The sequence below is a fragment of the Drosophila suzukii genome, chromosome 3 (genome assembly GCF_043229965.1).
Source record: "Drosophila suzukii chromosome 3, CBGP_Dsuzu_IsoJpt1.0, whole genome shotgun sequence".
NCBI classification, from domain to species: domain Eukaryota; kingdom Metazoa; phylum Arthropoda; class Insecta; order Diptera; family Drosophilidae; genus Drosophila; species Drosophila suzukii.
In genome coordinates this window covers 76,982,001-77,006,966 of record NC_092082.1, presented here as the reverse complement: position 1 = coordinate 77,006,966, position 24,966 = coordinate 76,982,001, and the positions used below count along the sequence as shown (strand labels likewise).

The following is a 24,966-nucleotide window of genomic DNA, read 5'->3' as shown; positions in this document are numbered from 1 at the left end:
CTCCGCACTCGCTTTTCTAGTTTTCTATTTTTTTGACGGGCAAACCACACAACAGAAATGGCAGAAAGCCAAGGCGCACCTCTCGCATCCGGGGTTTCCCATTTTCCCCACAATTTTCCAACCATTTTCACTGCTGAGCTCTGCTGGCCACGTAAATTGCGTAAAATCCCCGCAGCTAAAGCTGCGAAGCCAACGCGTACTCCTCACTAATTGCACATTTTTATCTCAATTATTGCGGCTTACTTCTTTGGAGTCTTGGAAAGGACCCGCCGGGAAGGGCATAATAGAGCTGAGGAGCAGTGGTTAAAGGACAAAGGGAAGGACTCATTAAAGGATTATGTGTAGGCCATGTCATGTTGCATCTTTTGTGCACTTTCAGCGCAAAAGTTCTCTTTAATACCATTACATTTTGAAGAAACTTTAAAAACTAAGTTTAAATTCAAGCCTTTTATAATATTTAAAACAAATCATAATATACAATTTTATATTAGGACACAAATCTCTAGGTTTTTAAAATCACTATTTTTTCCCTGCCTAAAAGTATGCAACAAAAGACTTTAAGCTTAGAAGTGCAATACATTTATTCCCTGCCTACTTTCAGACACTTCAAATAAAGTTATTTTAAAACCGTAGTAATTTTTGTGGCACCAACCATAGATTATAATCTTTTATTGCCACAAAATGCATCATTAAATATTTTATTATCAGTCAAACCATAAACTGAATGCTGAAAATTAAACTTTCGAGGAGTATAAAGATATTTTTTTATAACTTTCACTCAAGAATGTCAAATAATGTCTGGAATATAAACTTGATACTGCAAGTTTTTAATAAAAATGGTTTAAAAATAAAAAAAATCAGTCCATTGTGACGCTGGGCCCTCCACAAGTTTACCCAAAAAGTAAAAAAATATTTCCGCAACTTGTTTGGCAACTTTAAACCCATTTCTATTATCAATGCAGGACGGGCATTTTGGGCCTGTGTGTGCAAACATTGTGGCAGGGAATGGGAATGGGCCCAGTGAAGCGTTGCCAATTACGAGTAGGCGAGTCAACAAACTCAGTCAGCAGTTTGGGCGCCAAAAAGTATGCAAAGCACGAGTTTGGAGATATGAGGAAGTGCGGGGGATTCCATCCAGAGGAAGGACGACGATGGAGCACAACTCTCTTGTCATGGAGCCCAAGTGAGTTACTTGTAATTACCACAAAATTCAATATAGTATAGACTCGGAGATGCGGTTGTGGCCCCCTCTCAAAAATGGGGAAGCAGATGCTGCTGTCGTAGTCAAACATCATTTGGCATAGTAGCGTTGGAACTCGTTTTGCCTAACGACCCGACCATCGACTTGCGTCACAGTCATATCCCTCCAACTTGTCGAAGATGCGACGACCGTACACGCACCATCACCAGCCCATTCCATCAGATCCCATGCCATACCATACCATACCATACCATCCCATTTCATCCTAAAAGTTGGAGGAGCCGCCTCGAAATGGCAGCTGTAAAAAATCACAGCATCAGCATAAAAGTGCTTAAAAGCAGCCGCCGTGTCCTTACGGCGGGGCATGCTTTTGCTTTTTGCGCTTCACTTTGCACTGAGTTTTCCAGATTTTCCATCAACCACCCACCCATCCCAACCCATCCCCCTTCCCCCTGCCAGTAAAAGTTTCGAGCAGTTTTTCTCCCGCTGATTTCTATCTAACCGAGTTTACGTTCCCCGAAGCTGCTCTTTTGGAATTGTTGCCGGCCAGAATTCATCTCATCAGACTTCGGTTTCTGGGCTCTTAATGAAATTATTTGGAAAAATAAATTATGAAGCATTTTAATTGCCACAAAACAGATTCCATCCCCACTCCAGATGCCATTCCTGCTCTGGATTCTATCTCGTTAATGCGGTAACTTAATTTAATTTCGCATCTTAATCCAATCAGCAAATTGAAGAATAATTGCTAGTAAGATGGGCACGCAGGGATAATATTACATTTTGCATTTTAATTGGGATTTACTAATTAAAAAGTTTTCCTGCTTACACTTTTCCATTTGGCCAAGGGAAAACAATGAGAAATGGTTTGGGTTTTTGTGGGGTGAGCTTATATGTTAAGATTAGGCAAACCTTTGTCAACTTTTGCCGGATTATAAGGGATAACTGACCCATAAGACTTTCAATATTAATTAACAAAGTTTCCCATCTTAAGCCTTAAAGTTGACTGAGTTACTTTAAATTGAATTCTGTATTAAAATACCAGTTATTTTGATTTTATTTCTGCTTAAACTTATTGACCAAATTTAATAACAAGAAATTGAATATTGATTTCTAAACGTATACTTCAATAAATAATTTTAATTGAGTGTAGAGTGATAGTTTCAATTAAAATAATTTTGATTTTATTTCTGCTTAAAATAATTGACTAAATTAAATCACAAGTAATTGAATATTGATTTCTAAACATATACTTCAATAAATAATTTTAATTGAGTGTAAACAGACAGTTTCTGTTAATAAAATTTGGCGTGCTGTGTGTTTTAATTGACTAAAGCTTATCAAAAAAGTAATAAATAATTTTAGCTTAATATTTTAAAAGCACATTAAGGGTGAAATAAACGTTTTAGTAGATAGAAGCTTAAACACAAAAATAATTACTTATTTATTTATCACCCAATTCTGCATTTAAGGAAACGTTGTAAAGGGAAAAGGAATCTGTCCCAAAGGACATTTCTGAGAGGCATTCAATTAAAGGCAGCTGGAAGTGCACAAAATTCCCAGCTCGGCACGCATCATTAAATTCGTCTATGCAATTTGCAAGCGATTGACACAGTAAAAAAAGCAAAAAGCGAAAGAAACAAAAGGGGCAAAAACGAATAAATCGAGAATATTGCGCATAAATGTATTTAAAATTACGCATTGCTCATACGCAGCGTATGGCAATATTTCCGCTTGACGGCGCCTTTTGTGCCACTGCCTTTGAGTATAGATATATATGTATATGGATATGTGTGTGTTTGAGTCCTGCACAGGAGTCGGTCACTTAGTATTCCGCTCATGGACACACAGCTGACACGTCGTTGGCCAGCGGCAAAGGGATGGTTCCCATGGTTCCTCCATGGTTATGGTTTCCTCCATCCATCCTTTCTTCCTTTCAGCCATCCACATCGCATAGCAACAGTGGCCAAAGGGACATGTGGCATCCGAATGCGATGGATATGGAGACGGAGGTCAGGGGATCGGATCACATGCCGTGCTTTGCAGTCACTGAAAGGATAAGGGAATCGCCAGCCACATGCCAGCTACGCAGGCCAATTTGCAATAATATTGATTTTTCATTCTCCGCCTGCCGCTTTGGTTTTATATTTTCGGTTTCATTGCCAGCAAAAAGCAGCAGCAATACTAAAGCCAAGCGAATGGCCAAAACAAAACGTTGACTGGAACACGCTTTTGGCCTGGCCATGCCCAAATGCCGTGCAAAAGCCAGCGATGAGCCAACAATCGCACACACACACACAGCGATTATAGAACACCCACCATTGGCATGTCTCGGGGCCAGTTAAATAGTCAAAGGACAACAACGCTGGCGTCGGCGAAGGCAACTCTCTGTGCCACTGGCGAGCATAAAGTTTACAGTCCTTTACAGTGAGGATCCCAAAATACCTTTTATTATTCAGAGAACTAATAAAGTTCACCAAAATGTATCGATTTAAAGGTTGTTCCTTCAATAGAAGCCAGATATGTCTTTCCTTAATAAGAAAATATATTTGATTTCTATTTTTAAAATATCTAAATTACTTAAGAAGCTGTCTCAAGTATGCAACAATATACTTAGACTACGAAAACCCGAAGTTCTTTTTTCATTGCATACTTTTAGGCACATTTTAAAGAGATTTCAAAACCCCAGTGTATTGGTTTGGATTTTCAAGTGTAGAACAAAGCAGAAATTCTCGTTTCAATTAAGGGCTTAAAGTCTTAAAAACTTGATATATCATCGCTATTTAAGTCCTATATAACCATTCATAAAGTCAGAGGGTACATATTTTTTTGTGGGCGACGCGACTTTTGCCGAGTGTGTTGCCAAACAAAGGCAATAGCTAAATTACGGAGAAAAAAAGTCAAGGAAGAATGTAGTGGCGAATAAAAGATACCCACTAGCCACAACCAAATTAAAAAAAATGTTGCATACTAAAAAGCGCAATTTTTAAAAAAATCTAATTTCTTTTTCTTTTTGAAGTTTACAAAAATCTAGTAAAACCATTTAATCATCAACAATTTCCCTAGCTCATTATACCCCTTTAAATCCACTTGTAGAGGGCATACAAAATAGCAACAAAAACAGAAACCAAAAGTAAAAGCAAAAAGCAAAAGCAAGCAAAACAAAATTAGTTTCATAAGTTTTTTATGAGTTCATCGCTTTTTTGTGTGTATGGCCAGCAAACACACACCCTCGCAGTCGCACACACACTCATGCCAACACCAACACAGCGAAACAGTAACCAACACAGGCACACAGCGGAGTCGCCTGGCTGACTAACCAGCTTTTGTGCCAAGGGTCGAGTGTTGGGGCGTTCGTCGCGTGGGTGGACGCCCACCGCCCACTGCCCCCTGACCCCTCCCATTCCCCTCCCCCCCTCCCCCTCTTTACCAATGTTCTGGCACTTCCGTCCACCCCCTCCTCACAAACACAAACATATACCCACAGTCTCATACACACATTTTGAGGAACTTTTAGGCAGGCAAATAATTCACAGAAATATACACAACTGTATATACTTATATGCACATATTTGTATATATATACATATATAGAGCAGGAAGCCAAGTAAAATATATTGCGAGTAAATTTCTTTTGTTGCTCGGCTAGACGTTTAGTCGCTGTGAGCGAGCGAGAGGGAGTGAAAGCCAAAGCAATGGCGACAATTTGTTAAATTGTTATTGTTATTTCTATGTTAAATGCTCCACTGCCCCCCCAAATGGCCACCCACCCACCGAAACACCCACTTCCTCCCCCTTTTTTCCCACCACCCAACGGCTGCTGCACGTAACGTCGATCTGCATAAATTATGTGAAATTTATAAGGACAACAGCACACAGCCTCTGGCAGCTAGAAAAACTTATTACGCAAAACAAATATTGTACAACCATTTCCATTTTATTGTTCAGTTTTTGACATTTATTTTGGGGAACTGACCCGGGAAGAAAGTGAGGTCCCGCAGGTGGCTACCTAGGGGTTCGCTTTAATACAGTCGAATAATGCAGCTGCCAGGGAGGTGAATAAGTGAAATAAGTGAATACAATAAAGAAAAGGTCAACTGGGAAAAAAAGAAAGCTCTTCCGGCAAGGAGGTAAAGTTTGAGAAAGGAAATTCAAGAGGGTAAGGACAGTTTTTAAAGAATGTACAGCTTAAGTAAAAAGCTCTTCAAAAGGCTTCGTAATTTATCTTATAAAGGTAGCTAAAAGTGCCAGGAAGTATACCTAACCTTGAATTGGGTAACTGAAATTATCTTATAGCATACTTTTAAACAGCCTCTGAGGTAAAAAAGGATATACATTTTAAACATTGCTAATAATAATATAACATTTAACATTTTACAGCATTCTTTTAGACAACTTCTTCGGTAAAAAAGGGAATGATTATTTTAATGATGATGAAAATTGATAATACTAATAATATATCATTTAATATTTTATAGCATACTTTTAGAGAGCTTCTTAGGTAAAAAAGGAATAGTTATTTTAACGATGATGATAATTGATAATAATAATAATATAACATTTAATATTTTATAGCATACTTTTAGACAGCTTCTTAAGTAAAAAAGGAATGATTATTTTAATGATGATGATAATTGATAATCATAATAATAATATAACATTTATTATTTTATAGCATACTTTTAAACACTTCTTAAGTAAACAAGGAAATGATTTTTTTAATGATGATGATAATTGATAGTAATAATAATAGTATAACATTTAATTAATCCAAAATAAAATAGGTGAAAAATAGAAAGACTATGAGTTTCACTTTGTGTTTGAAATAAAACCCACCTGAACTCCAAACCTTTAACCCGTAAAATGTAAAGAAATTTTGAAGTTCACTTTCGAAACGATAACGATTTGTTTACACGCCGAATGGGGAAAATGTAAGGCAAACAATGGGAAAATAAATTGCATTCAAATTCGCGGCGCCCTGCCAATTACAGTAAAGAGCGCATAAATTGGGGGCCCTGAATGGGTTGGGGGAAACTTTGAGCTGTGTTGTGGGTCATAGTCAGTCCATCCACATGTCACATTCTTGCACGGCATATGACTGACCATTTCCGCTCACATGTGTGACCACTGGCTACTTGCTACTGACCACCCAAACCCCCAGAAAGCCCCACCAAAGCCCCACGATTTTCCACGGTTTGTCATTGGCTATAAGTATATGGTTTATGCATTGGTGTTGTGGCAGGGAAATCGAGTTCAAGTGAACTGGCTACTGGCAACTGGCTTTGCCTTGGGTTTCATTAAGCCAACAAAAAGCCATAACAGCAATGGCAACAATGTCCATAAACAGAGCAGAAGGGAATTCCGATTCGTGTGAAGCTCTGCGAGTTACGGGCCTAAGTAGCCAGCCCCCATTGAACGCCCCCGAGAAAAGGTGACCAATGTTAGCGGGAACTTAACTTTCCGGAAATCAACTGCCACCCACCACCCATCCAACCATCCGAATAGGCCATACAAATTGATTTTCCCACTCCTCGTGAAAACTCCAACACGGCAAGTTGATTTTCGCCTTTTTTTTCGCCGTTTCCCTTCGATTCGTTTCGTTTCTGTTGATATTAAAGTCGGGTTAATAAAATAGAATCTTTTACGGTTTCCTCGACTCTTGCCATTTCCAAAATCTTGGACATCCTTCGGTCAGGCACATGTCAATTACCCAACAGGCCAAAGTCAGTCAGAAAGTCCGGTAACAAATCAATTAGGCCACAATACTCCAATGCGGTTGCGGAGTGTTGAACGGAGTTCCTCCTGACATGGACCAGATTAATGTTGACTTAACCTGACCATTAATTCTCGCCTTTGACAGCTACAGATTAATTCAATGAGCTCGCGGAGTTGCGTTTTGCGGGGGATTAAGCGCGTAAATCCCCCTTTATCAAGTGAGCAAATGGAAATTAATTGGAATAGTGGTTTTGGATTGCAGAAAACTTTAAACTATATACTTTACAAAACCCGAAAAAGATGTTAGTTTTCAAATAATATAATATTTTCCAAAAAGAAGTACTAGATGGTAACTAAACTAATCTCTAAAATCAAACCATCTTGTCAAATGTAGACACTTCCTTGAAGCACAAATATGAGCACCTCCATTTTAAATCAAGATTCTAAAAGAAATAAATACAAATCAAAACCTTATTACAGCCTCCGGTTTGAAATTGATACAATAAACCATTTAAAGCGATTGCCATACATTTCAATTATATTTTTATGTCGTAAATTGCGTTTGGCCCCAGGTCCCTTGGTTAATTATAACAAAATATTGATGTAATAAAGGCAAAGGCAATTTCACCGTTCACACGAATGAAAGTCAATCTCAGAGGCAAACATTCGCAAACACGGTGAAACAAACTCAAACAAACAGACAAACATCGGCTGACAAGTTTCGGCTGTCATGTGCAATTTGCTGTGAAAGGTCGAAACCCAATCGATCGATGAAAGTGCTTAATTGTTGGTCAGAAACTGGAGAGAGTGGGTCCTTCCATACGCATTGATCCATTTATATTGACACTTGTTCGTGCTTAAAAATTAATCAGCGATGAGGTTGTGTTCGATTGGAGTATCCGTTTTCAATCTGCACATTCATCATTTTTACCGCCCACCTTTATCAATTATTTAGGGCCGAGTTTCAGGAGGACTTTCGGGAGGAAAAGCTACTTAGCGGCTTAGCCATGGACCAAAAAGGAGTGACGACAAATGGCCATTGTGAATTCATGTTGGTTTCGACACGTGCCGAATGTCCGGCAAGGTCAAGAGATTTATGGTCGAATGGGGAGTTGGGGAAAGGACTTCAAAGGACTGGCAAGGACTCGTCATGGATGTGGCTAATCTAGCCCCAAAGGGTTACGTTCTGTTTAATTCATTAGCCCTGGTTTTATATCAGCTTATGGCAATTAAATACTTCCCAAAAAACCCCTTGATCTGTGGTCAGTTTCAATTTGTTCGATTTTTTTCCCCCAATCCGTTGAATCATAATCAAGAGCTGCATCCATCTTCTGCCCATCCGATCAGGTTGCCATGATGAGCCCAGCTCAGTGCGGATTCATTGTTTGTTTTATTAACCCCAATTAGTGCCACTGCTCCATCCCAGAGGATTGTGTCCGATGCAATCCGATTGGCTTTCAATTAATTGACAAGCCATCATAATTGATGCCCAGTCCACATGGCTACGCATTTATTAAACAACCGAGAGTGGCAATGGGGCGACCAAAATTAACTTATAGCCTGTGGAGGCTGTTTTCCGGTATTAACTTCATATTCAGTCATTCGATTTCCCAACCGCTTAAACTGTGTGTGTATGCAAATTGTGTGTGGGTTTGCTAACTAGGTATTGATTTATATGGTGTTAATTATCAGAAGCAGTTGTGCACTACAAAACTAGGTCCTAATTGTAAAAAATTTAGTAAAACCATTAATACTGTAGTCAGTTTGTAGCTGTTATTAGTCTTTAATGTGGAAATATTTAGTAAGTTCATTAAGTTAACTTAAGGATTTAACAAATTGATTTAAAAATGAAGTTTGTATTTGTAAATTGAAAAATACTACTAGTAAATATGACTAGCATTTGGAATGCAATGTGCATATACTGATTTTTGGTATCAGTGCATTTATTAAACAATTATGTATGTATTTAATATAAATACTACCGATTTTTGTTATCAGTGCATTCCTGACTTTTTAAAAATTTTAACTTCAGTTTATTGTATTCCTTTTTTTCAACAGCACTCATTTAACAACTGTAATAGTTCGATAACATTTTAAAACACATTCACATTCTTCTATCACCTTTCAAAACCAATTTAAACATACCAAAAATGCCCAATTCGTTCGCCATTCCTTTGCTGGCTGTCATAATACTTAAAAATAAGCGATAAATTTAAATCAATGGCTAAATAAGAATGATTTAATTGCGTTTTCATTTGTCTGGCCGGCCAAAAGTGTCTGGCGAGCTGTTAAAATTCAAATTAAAAGCCAGAACGTGACCAAAAAGTGGCACTGTGCCGGGGGCGCTCTTCGGCTTTAATAGGCAATTTGCAGTCGTAATCCAAATGCAAGGGGCTGGCAAAAGTCACGCACCGCCTAAGGACAACAATAATGGCCGACGATTCGGATATAGATACAGAATACATTCAGATACATTCAAATTCAGCCGCAGGACAGCGAAATTATTTTACACATTTAAGGCGATAAACCTTGGTCCAACGGCAAATGCAAGTGGGCTGAAATATTAGTGGCAAATGCCAGGGCTTAATGGCCAATAAATCGATTTGCTTTCGGCAGCCAGAGCGACGCACTGCAGCCTTGCCACCAATTTTGGCATCGTTTCTGGGCAGGGGGAGATCGGAATAGGGAGAGATATGGGGGGCAAGTCCTTATCGGCACGCATGCACGCAGCTGGCGGCAATTTGGATACGAAGATAAAACATTTATTGGCCACATAAAACGGGTGAAATTACCAAGGACCCGACTCCACAGTGGCCACATCCTGTCCTCCGGTCCGGGATATTGAGTTCGAATCGCATTCCGATCGCCTTTGTAATTTCTCGCTGCCCCCAGCCCCTGCAGCAAATCAATTTTGGTCTTTACTTCTCGGTACTGTTCATGTTCCTCTTCCTATCCATTCAACATTTTGGGTCCACAAATTAGACAAATGATTTGGCACATTTGTCATAATCTTGCCATAGGGATTGCCTTTGTCCAGGCTTCGAATGGACCCAACTGTTTTTCTAAACTCTTTGTCAGCTTTCAAGATGTTTTGGAGCAGCTGAGGGAAATGGAAAGCCTTTACTAAATGACAACACTCAAAGCCTTGTCCTTTATTAAGGCTTTCTGCAGATAAACTGCTTATGAGACCTTGTTAAAATCTGTGATATTTACTCAGTGTTGAGTTTGAATGGGGCTGGATTTCCCTTAAGAGAGTAATAAATATTAAATGATGAACATGCGTGTCTGGGATTTTCTGAATTCTGTGATGTATTTTTAAATGGTGCATATGGCAAGCTGAACGATTGAGTTAATATTTATTGAGCCTGAAATTCTTGTAAATATTTTTATGAATTTATAAAATGCCCATGAACCAAAGAAAAAAAACTAAAAGAAAATATAAAGGTAGTGGACAGAAATCCTGTGAATATGGCAAACTAATAGAATGGATGAATATTTATTGAGCATTGAATTTTTATAAATATATTTAATGAATTTATAAAACATCAAAATATCTAGGATGTGTAGAAAATTGTCGTGTTTATTATTCTTCTTTTAAAGAATCCTAGCCTTTGTCATCGTAGGTTCGCTTTGTCATTTCCCATCCATTCCGTTTGTCCTTTCAAATTTATCATCTCGCGGAAACTTCAAAAGCACGAGGCGGAAACTTTTGTCTCAAGCGGTGCAGAAAAGAGCGAAAAAAGTTTAATTAAATAAATTACAAAATGCTTTGCCAGCGACAACAATTCATTAAAAAGGCCGAAAGACAAAGGCGAGCCAGTCGGGGCGAAAACAAACAAAAAAGTTGAGGCATCCTGCCAGACGAGCGTTTTTCCTAGCGATGCGTTTTGCCAGGTTTCAGGAAAATTGAAAGCCCACTGTGGAGGAGCCCATAAATCTCGGCAGGTAAGTGGGTGGTTGGTTTCGGGTGGCTTAGGGTGGTTTCGGATGTGGTTTTGGGGTGGCCCGTGCATAGACAATGGCGGCTAAGCAAAAAGCGGGCAGCCACAATAACTTTTAAGAAATTATTATGTTGTTTTTGCCGCTTCCCCGCTTTACAGATTGCCATAACCGGGGAGAACTAGTAGAACATGGACACGATGGAAACGATGTCGACTTATTTGCATGTTTGTCAGGATTCTTTTTTTTTATTATTTCTGCTGCTGGGTGCTTTTAGTTTCCGGCGCGTTGCACTTGGAGCGAGGTTCTGACAAAGTTGCCGCACAGACAAACAATGCGAAATTGCGAGGGCGGAGTCCTTTCAAATTGCGTTGAAAGCTCCCGAATGTCCCATTTTGCTGGTTTTTTTTTCTTCTGTCGTAAGGAAAAGGCCAGCAAAATGAGGCGAATAAAAAAATGAAGCCAGCAGAAAGCGAGGCGAAAAAAATATGTGACACGAACAACGGCAAGCGACAACGTTCCGGAACAGAAACGGAAATTGTGAAATATACAAATGTTCGTCTTGTTTAGGTGAGCTACATGCTAACTGGCCCGCCCACCCACCTACACAGGGAGAAAAAATATTGGATATCAGAAAAACAAATTTGGATGAATTTCAGCAGAGAACTCTTTATATTGAATGAATAATAACGGTCCTATATGAAAAAGAGTATTGTTATTAAGCCTAGAAAAATTACAATTGATTAAAATACATATTATCTTCTTCTTGAATGTCAAATTAAGTTTATAGAGAAATATTTACGGTTTAAGAAAATAAAACAAAAATACTTCTAAGATTAAAACATTCATATATGATTTAGTTACATATTTTACATTTATTTCTTTTCAATATTTCAATATTACATATCAAATCTTCTGGTTCCCAAACTATCCTGATTTGAAAACCTTTTCAAGAAATATATTTAAAAGTATTGTTAAAAGGGTATTTTCTTTATCCAATGTATCATATTTATTTTAACCGTGTAAGCTATGTTAAAAAAAATGGAAAGTAAGTGAAAAAACAAAATACTTTTTTTGTAGAAAAATAAATTGATTTGGTATACTAATTTGTATAACATTACAAATATTACTTTATTATTACTAATTTGTATAACATTACAAATATTACTTTATTATTTTAAAATTGATTTGAATTACTATCCTGAATTTAAAATGTCGTTAATATTATGACATAAGGACCAAGAATACCTCTATTTTACGAGTTCATTTTTGTTTTAGGAAGATTTTCAATAAGTATTGTTAAATGTATTTCTTACAGATGCTTTTCTTATATATATATATTTTAACAGTGTAAGCCCGAGCTGGGACGCCTCCAGAGTTTAGTGGACAAGGGTATAAGGAACGCTTTGTAATAAAAATATATGGATCTGGCCTGGACAACGGCAACATGTCACATTGTTAAAAAAGAGGAGCACAACAAAAAAACGGAAACGGAGGACGGCAGGGACCAGAACGGAGCAATCCCGACAATTTGTAGCCAGGCGTTAAACGCTGGAATATCCGGTGAAACACGCTTATTAAAACGGCAGCATTTAGGCAGGTTCACACCCCACTTTGTCCGCAGGGATAACAAATTGGAGGGACAGCAAATAAGACAGCAGCACAGCCCGATCGTGTAATGAATGTAAAAAGACACCTCGGGCAACAAAAAGGTCGACTATTGTACACAATTGCACAATTCAGGCTATGAGAGCAAAAATGTATAAGTGCTTGTATAAATTATTTAAATTCTTGTTTGCTTAAATCGAAATGAAATTTATTGGAGAGGTTTTAATATTGAAAATGTTTTTATAGGCAAAAAAATAAACAACTGAAATGGTTTCCAGTTGCAAATACTTTTATGAAATTCCAAAGTTGTAATAATATCCCACCAAAACATTTTATTTTTAAATATTCAAAGAAAAAAGGTTATGAAAATAAATGTTTGCCTTTTTGAAGTTGATTGTTTTTAATTCAGACATATTTGTTGTGGCAAAAGGAAATATATTTTTTTAAGGAAAAAATACAATTATATATTCACAAATTCACACCTTTTTTTGAGGTTCTGTAAAAAGCTTATGAAAAAGTAAAAGAAAAAAAATAGAACTGAAAAATGTGGTATGTGCAATTAGTATGATTCCCAGCAGGATGAATATTTAGGGGTTATATGCAAATGATTTTTTAAGGTTTTAAGGGCAATAGCATGCAAAAATTGCATTGAGATAAAATTAAATCTATTTATTAATATTTATAAATTTATATTTCTGACTTTTAGGCTAAATGCAAGCAGTTTTCTTCATATGAATCTTGCAGAAGTAGTCAATAATCGATTCAGATAGCCTTCGAAAGTCGAACCGCAAGGTCCTGGCTACCAAAATATGCTTTTCTGCTATAATTGGCTGTCACTGGCAACCGACGAAACGAGGAATTTCGTAATTAGTTTTGAGCTGCTCCCATTTTGTGTTTTTGTGTGGTTTAATTAAATCAAATATCCTTAAGGCTTTGATAATTGGCATGGCCGGCCGCAAGAACTGTCAGAAATCATTGCAAAATATTGGCAAGCCGGATACTCGACAAATGCTTGGCAAGAAAATGACTTTTGGCAGCGGGCCAAAAGCCTAGAGAGAGAAAGGAAAGGATTTGTAATTACGAAATTAAAACAGCGACAGCTGGCCCAAAAATGCATGATGGACTGTCCGAAAGTAAATGAATGGATGGGTGGATGCGAATGAGGATGAGGCACTGAGACTAGATGGATTGGCAGGAGGCGGACAATGTGGGTGGATCGGCATTATAGCCTTGTGGCTCAACAATATCCGTTGGATGTGCCAGCTGAGCTGCTCCTGCCGGCATGTCCTGCCACTGACGGATGCGGCGGATGCACCACCAGGAGGAAGAAGATAGGAGGTGGCAGCACCACCCATCCATCGGCAACATAACCGACAAAAACACGGCCAACAACAAGTGCAACGTGTCGTGACCGAGGCCACACCCCAGGCATTTCATTGGGCTCCGAGTGGGTCGGATTGGGTGGCATTTGGGTGGTCTTTGGGCGGCATTTGGGTGGCATTTGGTGGCTCTTTGGCTGGCCTGGCGGCAGGTGGTCTCTCATTGAAATTTGTTGCATTATGCTCGGGATGCTGGCTGAATGTCCTTGCACGCTGCTCTCTTCTTGCTGCCTTCTGCTGCACTTGATTGTCAACAAAAATTGTTTTGCTGCATGTCCTTGTTGCAGCAGAAGCAGCAGCAGCAGCACTCTGAAGTGACTGCAATGGCTGTCAAAAGGACACGCAGCTGTAATTAAATTTGCAAAAGAAACGGCTTCGAAATTTAATCTTCTTTTGCGGCCAAATTAGTGCCAAACAATGTGACATTGTTGACAATTTAAACCTAAATAAACACACGTGGTCCTTCCACTCACTCCGTCTCTCATTTTCCTTGGGTCTTTCCTCTGTTTTTTCACGTAGACACGACTACACTTGAAGACGGCCATAAAGATAAATGTTTTATATACGTGAATTGCTTTGAATAAAAGCTTTGTTTGCCCTGTTTGTTTCACGGGCCCAGACAAAAAAACACACAGACAAACTAACAGATGAACAGGGGGGCTCTTTTCCACTCACATAATAACTCATACGCCCCGTGGAGCGCTCCTCTCAAGCGAATCCTCGTTCTCGCTTTACATTTGGCAGCTTAATTGCGATTGTGGGGCTGGCAAAATAGGGGGTGTACTCAAAACGGAATTCCTTAATGTGCAGTTAAAACTTTAAATGTTGTTAATTCAAAGTGTGTTCGTGATAATCTGAAGAAATTAAGGAGAGTTTTAGATACAGTTCCCCGAAGCTACCATTTTGGTGTAAGGTTGTTGGGAAATTTAAAAAAATCGCTTCACTCTTCCTTCTCTCGCCGTTTAACTCGGCACATATGTCTGAAGATTCTTGGGTCCTTTAATATGATGTTCTAACAGCCGTATTAAACCAAATGTCTGACCATTAAAAATCGCACGCGTTTCCTTGGGCCAAAGATATACAGCTATGTTCAAAATAATAGGTATTAAGTGGTGAAAAGAGCCTTTTTTCTTAGGTAAATAAATTTAATTTGTATATTACCTTGTAATGTATTCTTTGGTATTACTTTTATGCCATCTAAAATAGCTCCATTATTTTCATTTTCTTTTAATCTCTTCTATTTTTGCGAACACATCTGTTTGTGTGTGAGTTGGCGTATCCTTCTTAGCAAATGCGTATGTGGGTCCGCAATTTATTATGAGATGCCTCATCTTTGGGGGCCGCCAAGCAAAAAAGCGGAATATGCTGGCGGGGCCATAAATTCCTTTTAATAACATATTCAAATTTAGATAATATCCGCCTCTAGTGCAATATTAATGCTTGCATCCTTCACAGATATGTATGGTTTTCCCTTTCATGAGCTCGGATTGTGCAATGTCGGACGCCTGAAAACTTTACTCAGTTATGCCGACTCCTAAATTATCCGGGTGACAGCTTTGAGAAATTCCAGGACTTGAACTTTTCTTCGTCTGGCGTTTGGTTTCCCTGCTCAACTCAAAGAGATTCAATGAGGTCTCGGATTCGCTTCCCCCTTGCGTTATCATTCCGGATTCATAGTTAGGACACCGAAACTTCTCAGCATTTACGTAAGAGCCTTCATGAATATGTATTCCCCGGGGAATGTCTGTGTGCTCATGTTATTAATGAGGCATTTGCAACGTCTCCACTAACTTGGCGGATCGGACTTTTCTGGGGAACTGGAGAATATGGGGCCCTGGAGGAGGTGTAGGGATTTGCTGGGGATTTACTTGAATTGACTGACGACGACTGAATTCGCTGCCATAGCCAGCCAATCTCCAATCTTCAATTGAACCGAGCAAGAAATGGAAATTTATTGAACAGCATTCATATGCTGCGCATTATTAATATCGATTAGTGGGCGTTGTGGGCGTGTCGACTCAGGGTGACTGGCGCATCTTGTGGATACATATATACATATACGTGTGGGTCCGAGATTGAGATAGCTTGCACTTCTCTAGTTCCCTTTCGGCATAGATAAATAAAAAATAGGGGTCTACAACAATGGGCTCTTGGTTCTCTGGGGTATCTGGGGTATCTCGGGTGTATCTCGGGCACAAAAAGGGGCTGTGGATCCGCTTTTTTGTGCCACCATTGTTTCCAGCTTTCCAGCAGCAAAGGGGATACGTGACACTCACCCGAAACGCAGAAAACGGACAACATCTGTCTGCAACTAAACAGCATTTCAGCAATAATCAAGAGTCCTTTGTTGTTGCCATTAGATTAAGGCAGGCTGCCAAGCCAAACCGAACAAAAACCGAACCACATGCGATTATGTGAGCTTTTTGGGGTCGAAACAGGTGAACCAATTTTGAAAGATTGATGGTGAGCCTATGCATATATGTCCCATATATATTGGTAACCAAAACATCTCTTTCTGACCACAGCCTATCGAAATTGGCAAACAAAAAACGCACGATTCGTAAAAAATCATTTAGGAAAATGAAAGACGTGACTTCGTTGCATTCTTAGCTGCTTGGGATGTTCATAAAAGGAGCAAAATTGATTTTTCTATAAAAAATAAAATAAAAGAAAGGCAGGGAAAGCAGCACAAAGTGGCACACTCGCATAGACACACACACACACACACACCCGTTCACAAAGAAAAACGCTTCTAGGCAGCCGCAAAAGCAGAAACAGAAGTAGGCCACACTAGGAGCATTTCCCCCATGGCACCCATTTCCATCCACACCCACTATTTTGCCACCCCCAACGACCCCAAAAACCCCCCACTGCTCAACCCTTAAACTCTTGTTTGAGCTGCACTTGAAGAAGATGCTGATGGTGGTCATACCCTCGCCCAGGGAACCACAAAACCATGAAGCTAGTTTAGCCAAATCGCACTTTTCAAGCTTCTTGATTTAATCATCATCAATTTAATCATAACTTTCACATTTTTATGGCCATGCCACTTACCACATACCACTGCATTTAATTAAATTTTTTCCTAATTAAGCAGAAGTCTCCCTAATAATTTTTTATAGCTAACACTTAATTAAATGGAATTTTTTATAAACTGACAGAACGTAATAAGCGTAGTGAAAATATGTTGTGCATGATTTCTAAATGATGTAATAAAATACCTTATTTCCACTGAACATAATACTAAAGAACCTAAGAATAATTATGTATTGATTTCAAATTTAGGTATTTATTTTTGATTTAATGATTTCAGTAATGAAGATCGAAAAAAAAAGGTATTAAGGGTAGTAAGTAGAAAGAATAAGCAGTAAAAATAAGTGGAAATAATAAGTAGTAAATTATAGGTAGGTAGTAATAAAAACTAATAACATGCATGTTAACTTAATATTCTCTGAAAATTATTATTAAAATTAAGTAGTAATAATAAGTAGATACTATAAGTAGAAATAATAATTAGTACTAAAAAGCATGGTAATATATGTTAAATAGTTAGTTATCTCCACAAATTATCTTTCTAAATAGGATAACTATACATTATATTCCCATTTCTGTTCAACAATTTGATTAAAACACTTTTGTTATGAAAATAGAAAGCTGTTAATAGATATTAATGAAACTGATTAGATTTATGGTGGACAATGGCCATCATTTATATATTTATTGAAAGCTTAAATCAATTATTTGGTTTTGATTCTGCTAAGTTAAATATGTTAATCCGATTAAAGTGCCAGGGTATCTCGACATCGACTCTGTGTTGACCTGGTCTAGCCTACTTGGCTTTTAACTCCTGCTGGCCGTGGCTACTTAGTTGCAGAGGCATTTGGTGGCTTTATTGACGGCGATTTAGTTGCGTTATGGCCAAATGATTGAGTGGCTAAAAGGCCTGCCACTCGAAAATGGCGGCAACGTGCGAATGTGGCATAATGCTGCCCCATAATCACTAGCCAACCGGCAATGTGCTAAAACTATTCGTATTTACCTCCTTTAATTTTTTTTGCTGCACTTAACTGGCAGCTTATTTTGCATACCGTTCGAATTGCAAAAGAGTTTTTAGTCAAGTGCCGTGTGAATGATATCCGGCAAATCCCTCAGCGGTACGGCAACTGTGACTGTGAAACAAAGTCGGATTCAGCGACAAGAAAAGGCATCAGCGAAAGGTAAGCTGATTATGTAACACACATTCAGGGGGCGGATGGGGTAGGGATGTGTGTGGGGATGTGTGTTTCCACTGTGCATGCCAGATAGCAGATAGCTAAAGCTGACGCCATTTTGTTTCGAAACTTTTCAACAGCTCTTTTTCAACTGTTTTTATTAGTGATTTCCGTTGAAAATAAGTTAAAATATGCGCATTAGATACATTTTACACCACCATCGCCACCGCCGCCCAAGGAATTTGCAACTGAAACTTTTTGTGGGAGAATATGTTGAACATGCACCTGCAGCTGTCCGCAGACTTATTCGCACATCCAATATTGCTTTAGACTTGCTTATACAGCACTCAAAAATATTTCACATTCAGGTTTTAACCTGACATGCTAATTCCTTTCTTAAATGGGTTAGGTATACAAAAAACCTCAGCCATATACAACAAGGTGTCTTAAAATAATTTACTAACGAACTATACTTGTGGAAAGGTGGTATAGAAAAACTTTAAAAATATTTAAACAACTCTATTAAAGAAGAATAATTTTTTAGAACGGATAATAATCAATAAATGTGATTTTTATTTTTATGATTGTTATGACTTTCGTTAAAGTTTTTCGTTGAATTTAAAGCATTTTGTGGAGAAGCGTAAATAAAGTTTTGTTTGCTTTCCAATTCGATTAATTTGTTATTCTTTTTAGAAAAGCTAAGAATAAACCAATTATTTGTACATTTAAAAGTACAAATCACAGTAGTCTTTTAAATATAAAATCTGCAAGTAATGATTACTTACAGTACCGAATAAAAAGTAAAGAAACTAGGGAAACTCAATTGGTTTTAAAGTCATTTAATATCCAGAAATTGGTTGTGGGAAAGATATAAAGTGTTTTGAGTAGAAACTAAAAATTTTGAATAAAATACATATAACATATACTTCTTTACTTGAATGGGGCATAGATCCCCATTTTCCCCCGTGAATCCGCCCATGTGTATGGTATATAATATAATATTGTATAAACAGTGCACTTTAAGCAGACTTAAAATTCGACATGGTAAGACTAAAAAAATTCCAACTAAATTCGAGTTAATAACTATAGACGTGTTCTATAAAAATATCGACATTATCATCATAGTTAATAATCTTATTCTCTTTTCATGTCTTATTTAACGCCCTTTCTTGTATTCCTCTTTGAGAACATCACCTCTTGTGAGCTATTGAGTGCGCCAATAAGTATGCTACAGAATCGTGCCATATTTGTGAAACGTGTTTATTTGCGTACTTTCTCTTTGTGTAAGACCTGACTGAATGGGGTCACCTTTATAATCGAAGGTCGTATGGTCGTATGGACGGCAATTATTCGGCGATCTGTGCAGCCAAAGAAGGATTGCGAGGCAGGCCACTCCTGGCACTCCTCGCACTTGGCCGGCAATTGATGGAGCCGCTGGGCCAGTCCAAGCCAAGCCAAACCAGGCAGTTGGATGAGCCAGACAGGGGAAAACAAAGGATTCGATTCGACGGGGAGCACTCGGCGAGCTTAAATTGCCCAGCCGGGCTGGCATGTGAGTGCGCCCTGGCTGCCATGACATTTGAATAATGCACGTACCAAGTGAATGGGCGGACAGGAGCAGGGAAAGTCGAAGGAGCAGCGGGGGGGTATAGACCACCAATTCATTATCGATTGAATCGATGTGCAATGAGTACTGAGAACTGATGGAAATTTCCTCGAAAAGGGAAAATGGAAGGCAAAACAATGGCACAGATTCGATAAGGCCACAATTCGAAGGGAATTCAATAAACACAGGACATTAAAGACCAGCTGGCAGTGGAGTTGAAGTATGGCCCATTGTTTTCTATTTACTTGATGGCCAAATGTAATTGTCAGTGTGCCGGAAAACTCGGCTCCCCCCTCGGCTAGCACCTCGAATTCCATTACCGACGGCTCTGTCAACAGCTCAACATATCAATCATACGCAGTGTGGTGCGTGCTGGGTGCGTGCCCTAATGCCTCGTCTGCGGTGCAGGGTGGCACATACATGCGACGCCTGGTCTTATAAATAATTTAGACCGCATATTACTCCGAAATAACAACACTCCCCCGCCCCCTTGACACCTTCATACCCTCAGACACACACACAAAAACTGTCATTAGTGAATTATTTAAATTACGCCGACGCCAGGAAAGCAAATATTGCAGACAGGAAGGAACTTCCTGCTGAGGGAGTTTTGTTAAATTAACTTACTGGCCAAAAGAAGGAAATGTACGTAAGTGTACGTCAGGCACAGAAATCGTTTTAAATTCATGTATATTTGAATAATATAATTGAAAAACTGGGTTGTCGCTGCTTTATGAGGCAGGGAAGTTGGCTTGAAGAAATTTATACAAATTACTCGGAAATGAGTTCTTTCACTAAATAAGTTTTAAGCTTTAAGAATATAAAATATAATATTTATAAGATAAAAAAGTTATTAGAGTTGATTAAGTAATTTAATGTTGAAATGCTTCTAATGTTGGGGTTGGAATACATATATTTTTAAAAGGCCATCTACCAAACTTTAAAGAAAAAATGTACGAAATTTCATTGTAAGCCAATGCAAATTGCGTATATTCTTTCATATCAGTTGTGAAGGGGATCTCTTATTTTCAGGATCCATTTTAAAAGAGTTGAGTAAATACTTTATCATAATTATAGGTATATAAAACTCTCTTAACCATTTTAGGAATCAATATAGAGTTCAAGCGAGTAAAGCTATAGCTTCCATATTTTCAGAAAACATTTCTTTTTTTGGTTTTGATTTATGCTGAGAAAGCATTTTTCCTCTGGTGATCACAAACGGCTCCAAAGAAATCCAATTGATTATGTATCCCTGGTACCAAAAAATATTTTTCCTAATATAAAGTACTATATATCATGCAAATATCTCACTCGAAACAGAATAACCCTAACTGGAATACCTTTATTTGAGTAAGGTATCATATGATAGGATTTCGATCAGTTGCGGATTCAACATATGGTTGTGGGGGAGATATAAAAAGATTTGTGGAGTGTAAATAAAAAAATTTGGAATAAAATATATGTTACATTTATATTTTAACCCGAGTGGGGGTTATATCCTCTATATGAGGATGCCCAGTGGATTCGCGCATAGCATAAAAACAGTAAAAGAAAAGGTTTATTATACCTTTATTTGCGTAAGGTATCAACCCACAGTATTTTGATTCTAGTAAAAACTTTGGGACCCCAAACCCCCTGGCGCATTCGTCACTCACCTGAGATTCTCGATGCGCGGCCTTCGGCACTGCGGCCGATTGCGGCGGTGGCTGCGATCCTTCTTGCAGCGGCAGTCGCAGTGCATGATGCAGAGGGCGATGGACGAGATGACCGTTATCACAAAGGGCACCGCGAAGAAGTGGATGATCATGGCCACCTGGTCGTCGTGGTTGTAGGACGTGAGCACCACCGTCTTGTTCTTGCGCGAGTAGAAGCACGGGAAGATGGCGCCCTCGATGCCGTAGTACCCGTTGAAGTTCTTGCACGTGACCGACGGCGGATAGCCGCAACCCTTGATGTTAACCAGCAGGGTGGCCTCGCCGGATTGCTCCATGTCCGACGTAAAGTTGCTGTAATCGGTCATGTTCTCGGGTATCGTAATGTTCTGCTCCACGAATGTCACATAGATGTGAATGCAGCGATACAAATCGGAGGTGCAGCCCTCGCGACACGAACTCCACGAGCAATTGAAGATACCGACGAGATCCTCGCGACGCGTCGTTGTGCACAACGTGGGCTTCTCGATAAAGTCGTGGCTCAGCGTCGATATGGCCGGATCGACGTAGAGCGGTACGAGGAAGAGCAGCGAGGCGCCGGCGGTCACCGAGAAGAAGGCCAGTGTCGAGGTGCCATAGAAACGCGCACGTTCCCGCCACGAACGAAAGCGCCGATTGCCATTTTTCTTTTTCGGAGCCAGTTCTCGGATTTTACGTAACCGTAGCTCTTGTTGTTGCTGCTCGAGTAGTAATTCCGAACTGCCACTCCTCATATTATTGTCGGTGCACACAGGGCGCTGATGTTGCTGATTGTTGCTGCTGCTGCTGCTGCTGCTGCTGCTGCTGCTGCTGTTGCGAGTGTTGCTGCTGCTGCTGCTGGCGTTGCTGCTGCTCGTATTGCTGTTGCTGGCTGCGCAGCAGCAGCTGCAACGGCATCAACGCTGCTCCGTCGCCGCTCCGTCGCTCTGCTGCCGCTCTGCTGCCGATGTTGCACTTACAGTTGTGTGTGCAACTTGCGACGTGCGACGTCCCAACGTCCGCCTACCGCAACATCCAAAATGTGAGAGAGAGAGAGAGCGCTCGGATTTTCAGGTTATGTACACACGCTTCGGCGCAGTTAGAAATCCAGAGAAAGCTATAGGGATAGTATAGCTATAAGGAGAGAGAGTATCTCGAGGAACAGCTGTTCGGGAGAAAGTCGGCGAAGGGTAGCGAGAGAGAGACAGCAACAGAGAGACAGAGAAGGGGAGAGACAGAGAGCGACAGTCAGAGAAAGGCGCGCTCTGGCGTTTTCATTTGTCCTGGCTGATTGTTTACTCCGCTCGTGGGCTTTGCACTTTCTAACCGCAGCTAAAACACTGAAAAATATTATTATTACGTTTTAGTTTTAATTTTCCGAACTTTTTTAATTATTATTTTTAAATTCTCTTTACATTTTGCGGCTTGCGTGGGTGGCACTTTTTTCACAAGTCACAGCTGTTGATGTAGGTTAGTTAGAGAGTATATCTTGGAGAGAGAGAGAGAGAGTTGTGGAGAGAGTGTGGGTGAAAGTGGTGCTGTCCAGGCTGGCTGCGCTGCCGGCGTCGACTGAGCAGCCAGCGTCGGCAGCGGCGTTTGAATGTCTACTGGTGTCGCCCTAGTGACTGTGTAACCTTTTTGTCTCTGTGTGTTGTGGGTGGAATTATTTATGCTACACATTTTGTGCGGCGGCTTTTCGCTTTTCGCTTTTTGGTTGCCAGTTGCCAGTTGCCAGTTTCCAGTTGCCAGTGCCTTGGCATTTTCCTTATTATTCTTCAATTTATTTGCATTTGCTTGCCCTGCCAGGACAACATCCTTGATTTATTACAGATCTCTCTCTGGGAGAAAGTCTGATCCAACTATAAAGCTTCTGGACCCACCCCCCCCCCCCACCCAAAAAAAAACAAAAAAAAACATCCTTTGGTTCACCTTGGTGGTCTATTTGAAAACTGCTGCTGCTGTTTGTTGTTTTTGTTGCAACTTCGCGTGACTCTGGACTTTCGGACAGGCACGGACATTAGCCCTCGTCCTTTGTTCTTGCCCCGTTTTATTGCCGCTCTGTTTCATTTCATTTCATTTATTTGGCTGCCTTTGTTTTTGCCACGGCACGCATTTCACAATTTTCACCATGGACACCCCCACACACAAATACAGGCGCACAGTAGGTGAACCCGACTGTTGTTGCCCCTGTGTAGTTGGTATGATTTCATTCGGGCAACGCGGCGTATGAGTAATGCACTTGGCTGGCCCAAAGATTTCTGGTTAAAATATCCAAGCCACGGCCACACGGACATTAAAGGCGGACGTTCTGGAAGCTTTTCCATTAAATCTCCAAGAGAAATGGCAGCAGCAGGCCAGGAAAACGCTCGGGAAAACTCCTTGAGCGCCTGTCATTGCCATAAGAATTAAGTCGCGAGTACACAGCAAGAATCATGGACCTCAAGAAAGGAAACTACACTGCTATCGAGACAAGCCAATATTTCTACTTTACCATTAAAGATACCTAAGTAAAAACAACTGCTATATAAATGGACTATCAATTAAAAATGAAAGCAATTAGCAGTCTAGAAAAATTACAATTTTATAGAATCAAAACGTTTCTTCTTTATTTATATTTCTTTCAGTTTTTAAAGCTTCAAAGATTAATTAATAATTTGGTTAAATGATAAAAAAATGGTTGTAAAATTAGGTTTTACACCAAGCAAACCTTTGGAAATTAAACTTTTAAAGTAGCATGCGGACTAAAAATTAAAGCCCAAGTTTCAATTGGCAAATTAAAAAGTAAGAAGTATTTTTAAAATAATAACTCCTATGTTTAAGACGTAAATAATAATTTAATTTTCTATTATTTTAGAAATAATGCTATTGGCTACAATAAAACTAAAAACATGAATTTTATAAAATTAAAGTAATAGATAAACAAAACAAAGTTCAACCTTTATTCCTACATGATTTACAGATAAAGGAATTTATAGATTGTATTTCTATAGTGTTTCCCCATGTCCTTTCCCACATTTTTTCGCTGTGCACCGCCCACGCCTTTTGTAGAGCTGCAAAAGTCTGGAGGACGCATGGAATGGATGGGCAGGGGATGGAAGAGGCAGAGGAGGTCTAAAAACTAAAATAGAAATGAAAATGAAAATAAAAATGAAAATAAAACATTGGGCTCTCGAGTCGAACTAACTTTTGACAGCTGAACTGGCAGCTGAAGAGCCCGCCGCTCGCAACCCGCTCCGCGTTTCCCGCTCCGCCAGCGCACTTTGTTGATTTTGTTGCTAACGCTAGTGTTGCTTATGGTTTTTTCTATATTTTTCCGTTTTTTTTTGTTTATTTTCAGGACAATGCAGAGGGAAGGCAGGTGTTTGTCCTTTTCTTTTTGCACTTTCACTTTGAAATTTCTACGTTTGCACTTGAATTTTGTACGTGGGGGCCAGACTTTTGCACGTATTTCGCCCGATTACGGCACGGTATTTGCCACAGAATTGGAATTGGCTAACACCGACGCTGCCATTGGCTCACGCACACCCATGCACTGGCTCACACACACGCTCACGCACACGCTGGCGGACAGACAGACAGAATTCTCGACCACGAGAAGCGCGCGCGCTTGGCCCTGACGTGCCGCTCGGAGTGTTTG

General features: G+C 39.5%; 1 protein-coding gene across 3 annotated transcripts in view; it reads right to left on the bottom strand.

Moving 5' to 3' along the window:
* Teh1 (tipE homolog 1) overlaps positions 1–24,966 on the bottom strand; it is a 35,128-nt gene extending 10,162 nt beyond the window's left edge. The window contains exons 1-2 of one of the 3 annotated variants that reach the window (XM_065867042.2): positions 24,514–24,966; positions 21,315–22,817 (exon numbers count right to left, since the gene is read on the bottom strand). In XM_065867042.2, coding sequence (XP_065723114.1) covers positions 21,315–22,084 — 770 coding nt within the window. In that variant the 5' untranslated portion in view covers positions 22,085–22,817; positions 24,514–24,966. The remainder of the gene's footprint in view (positions 1–21,314; positions 22,818–24,513) is intronic. The other 2 variants (XM_065867044.2, XM_065867043.2) reach the window with 2 other exon arrangements.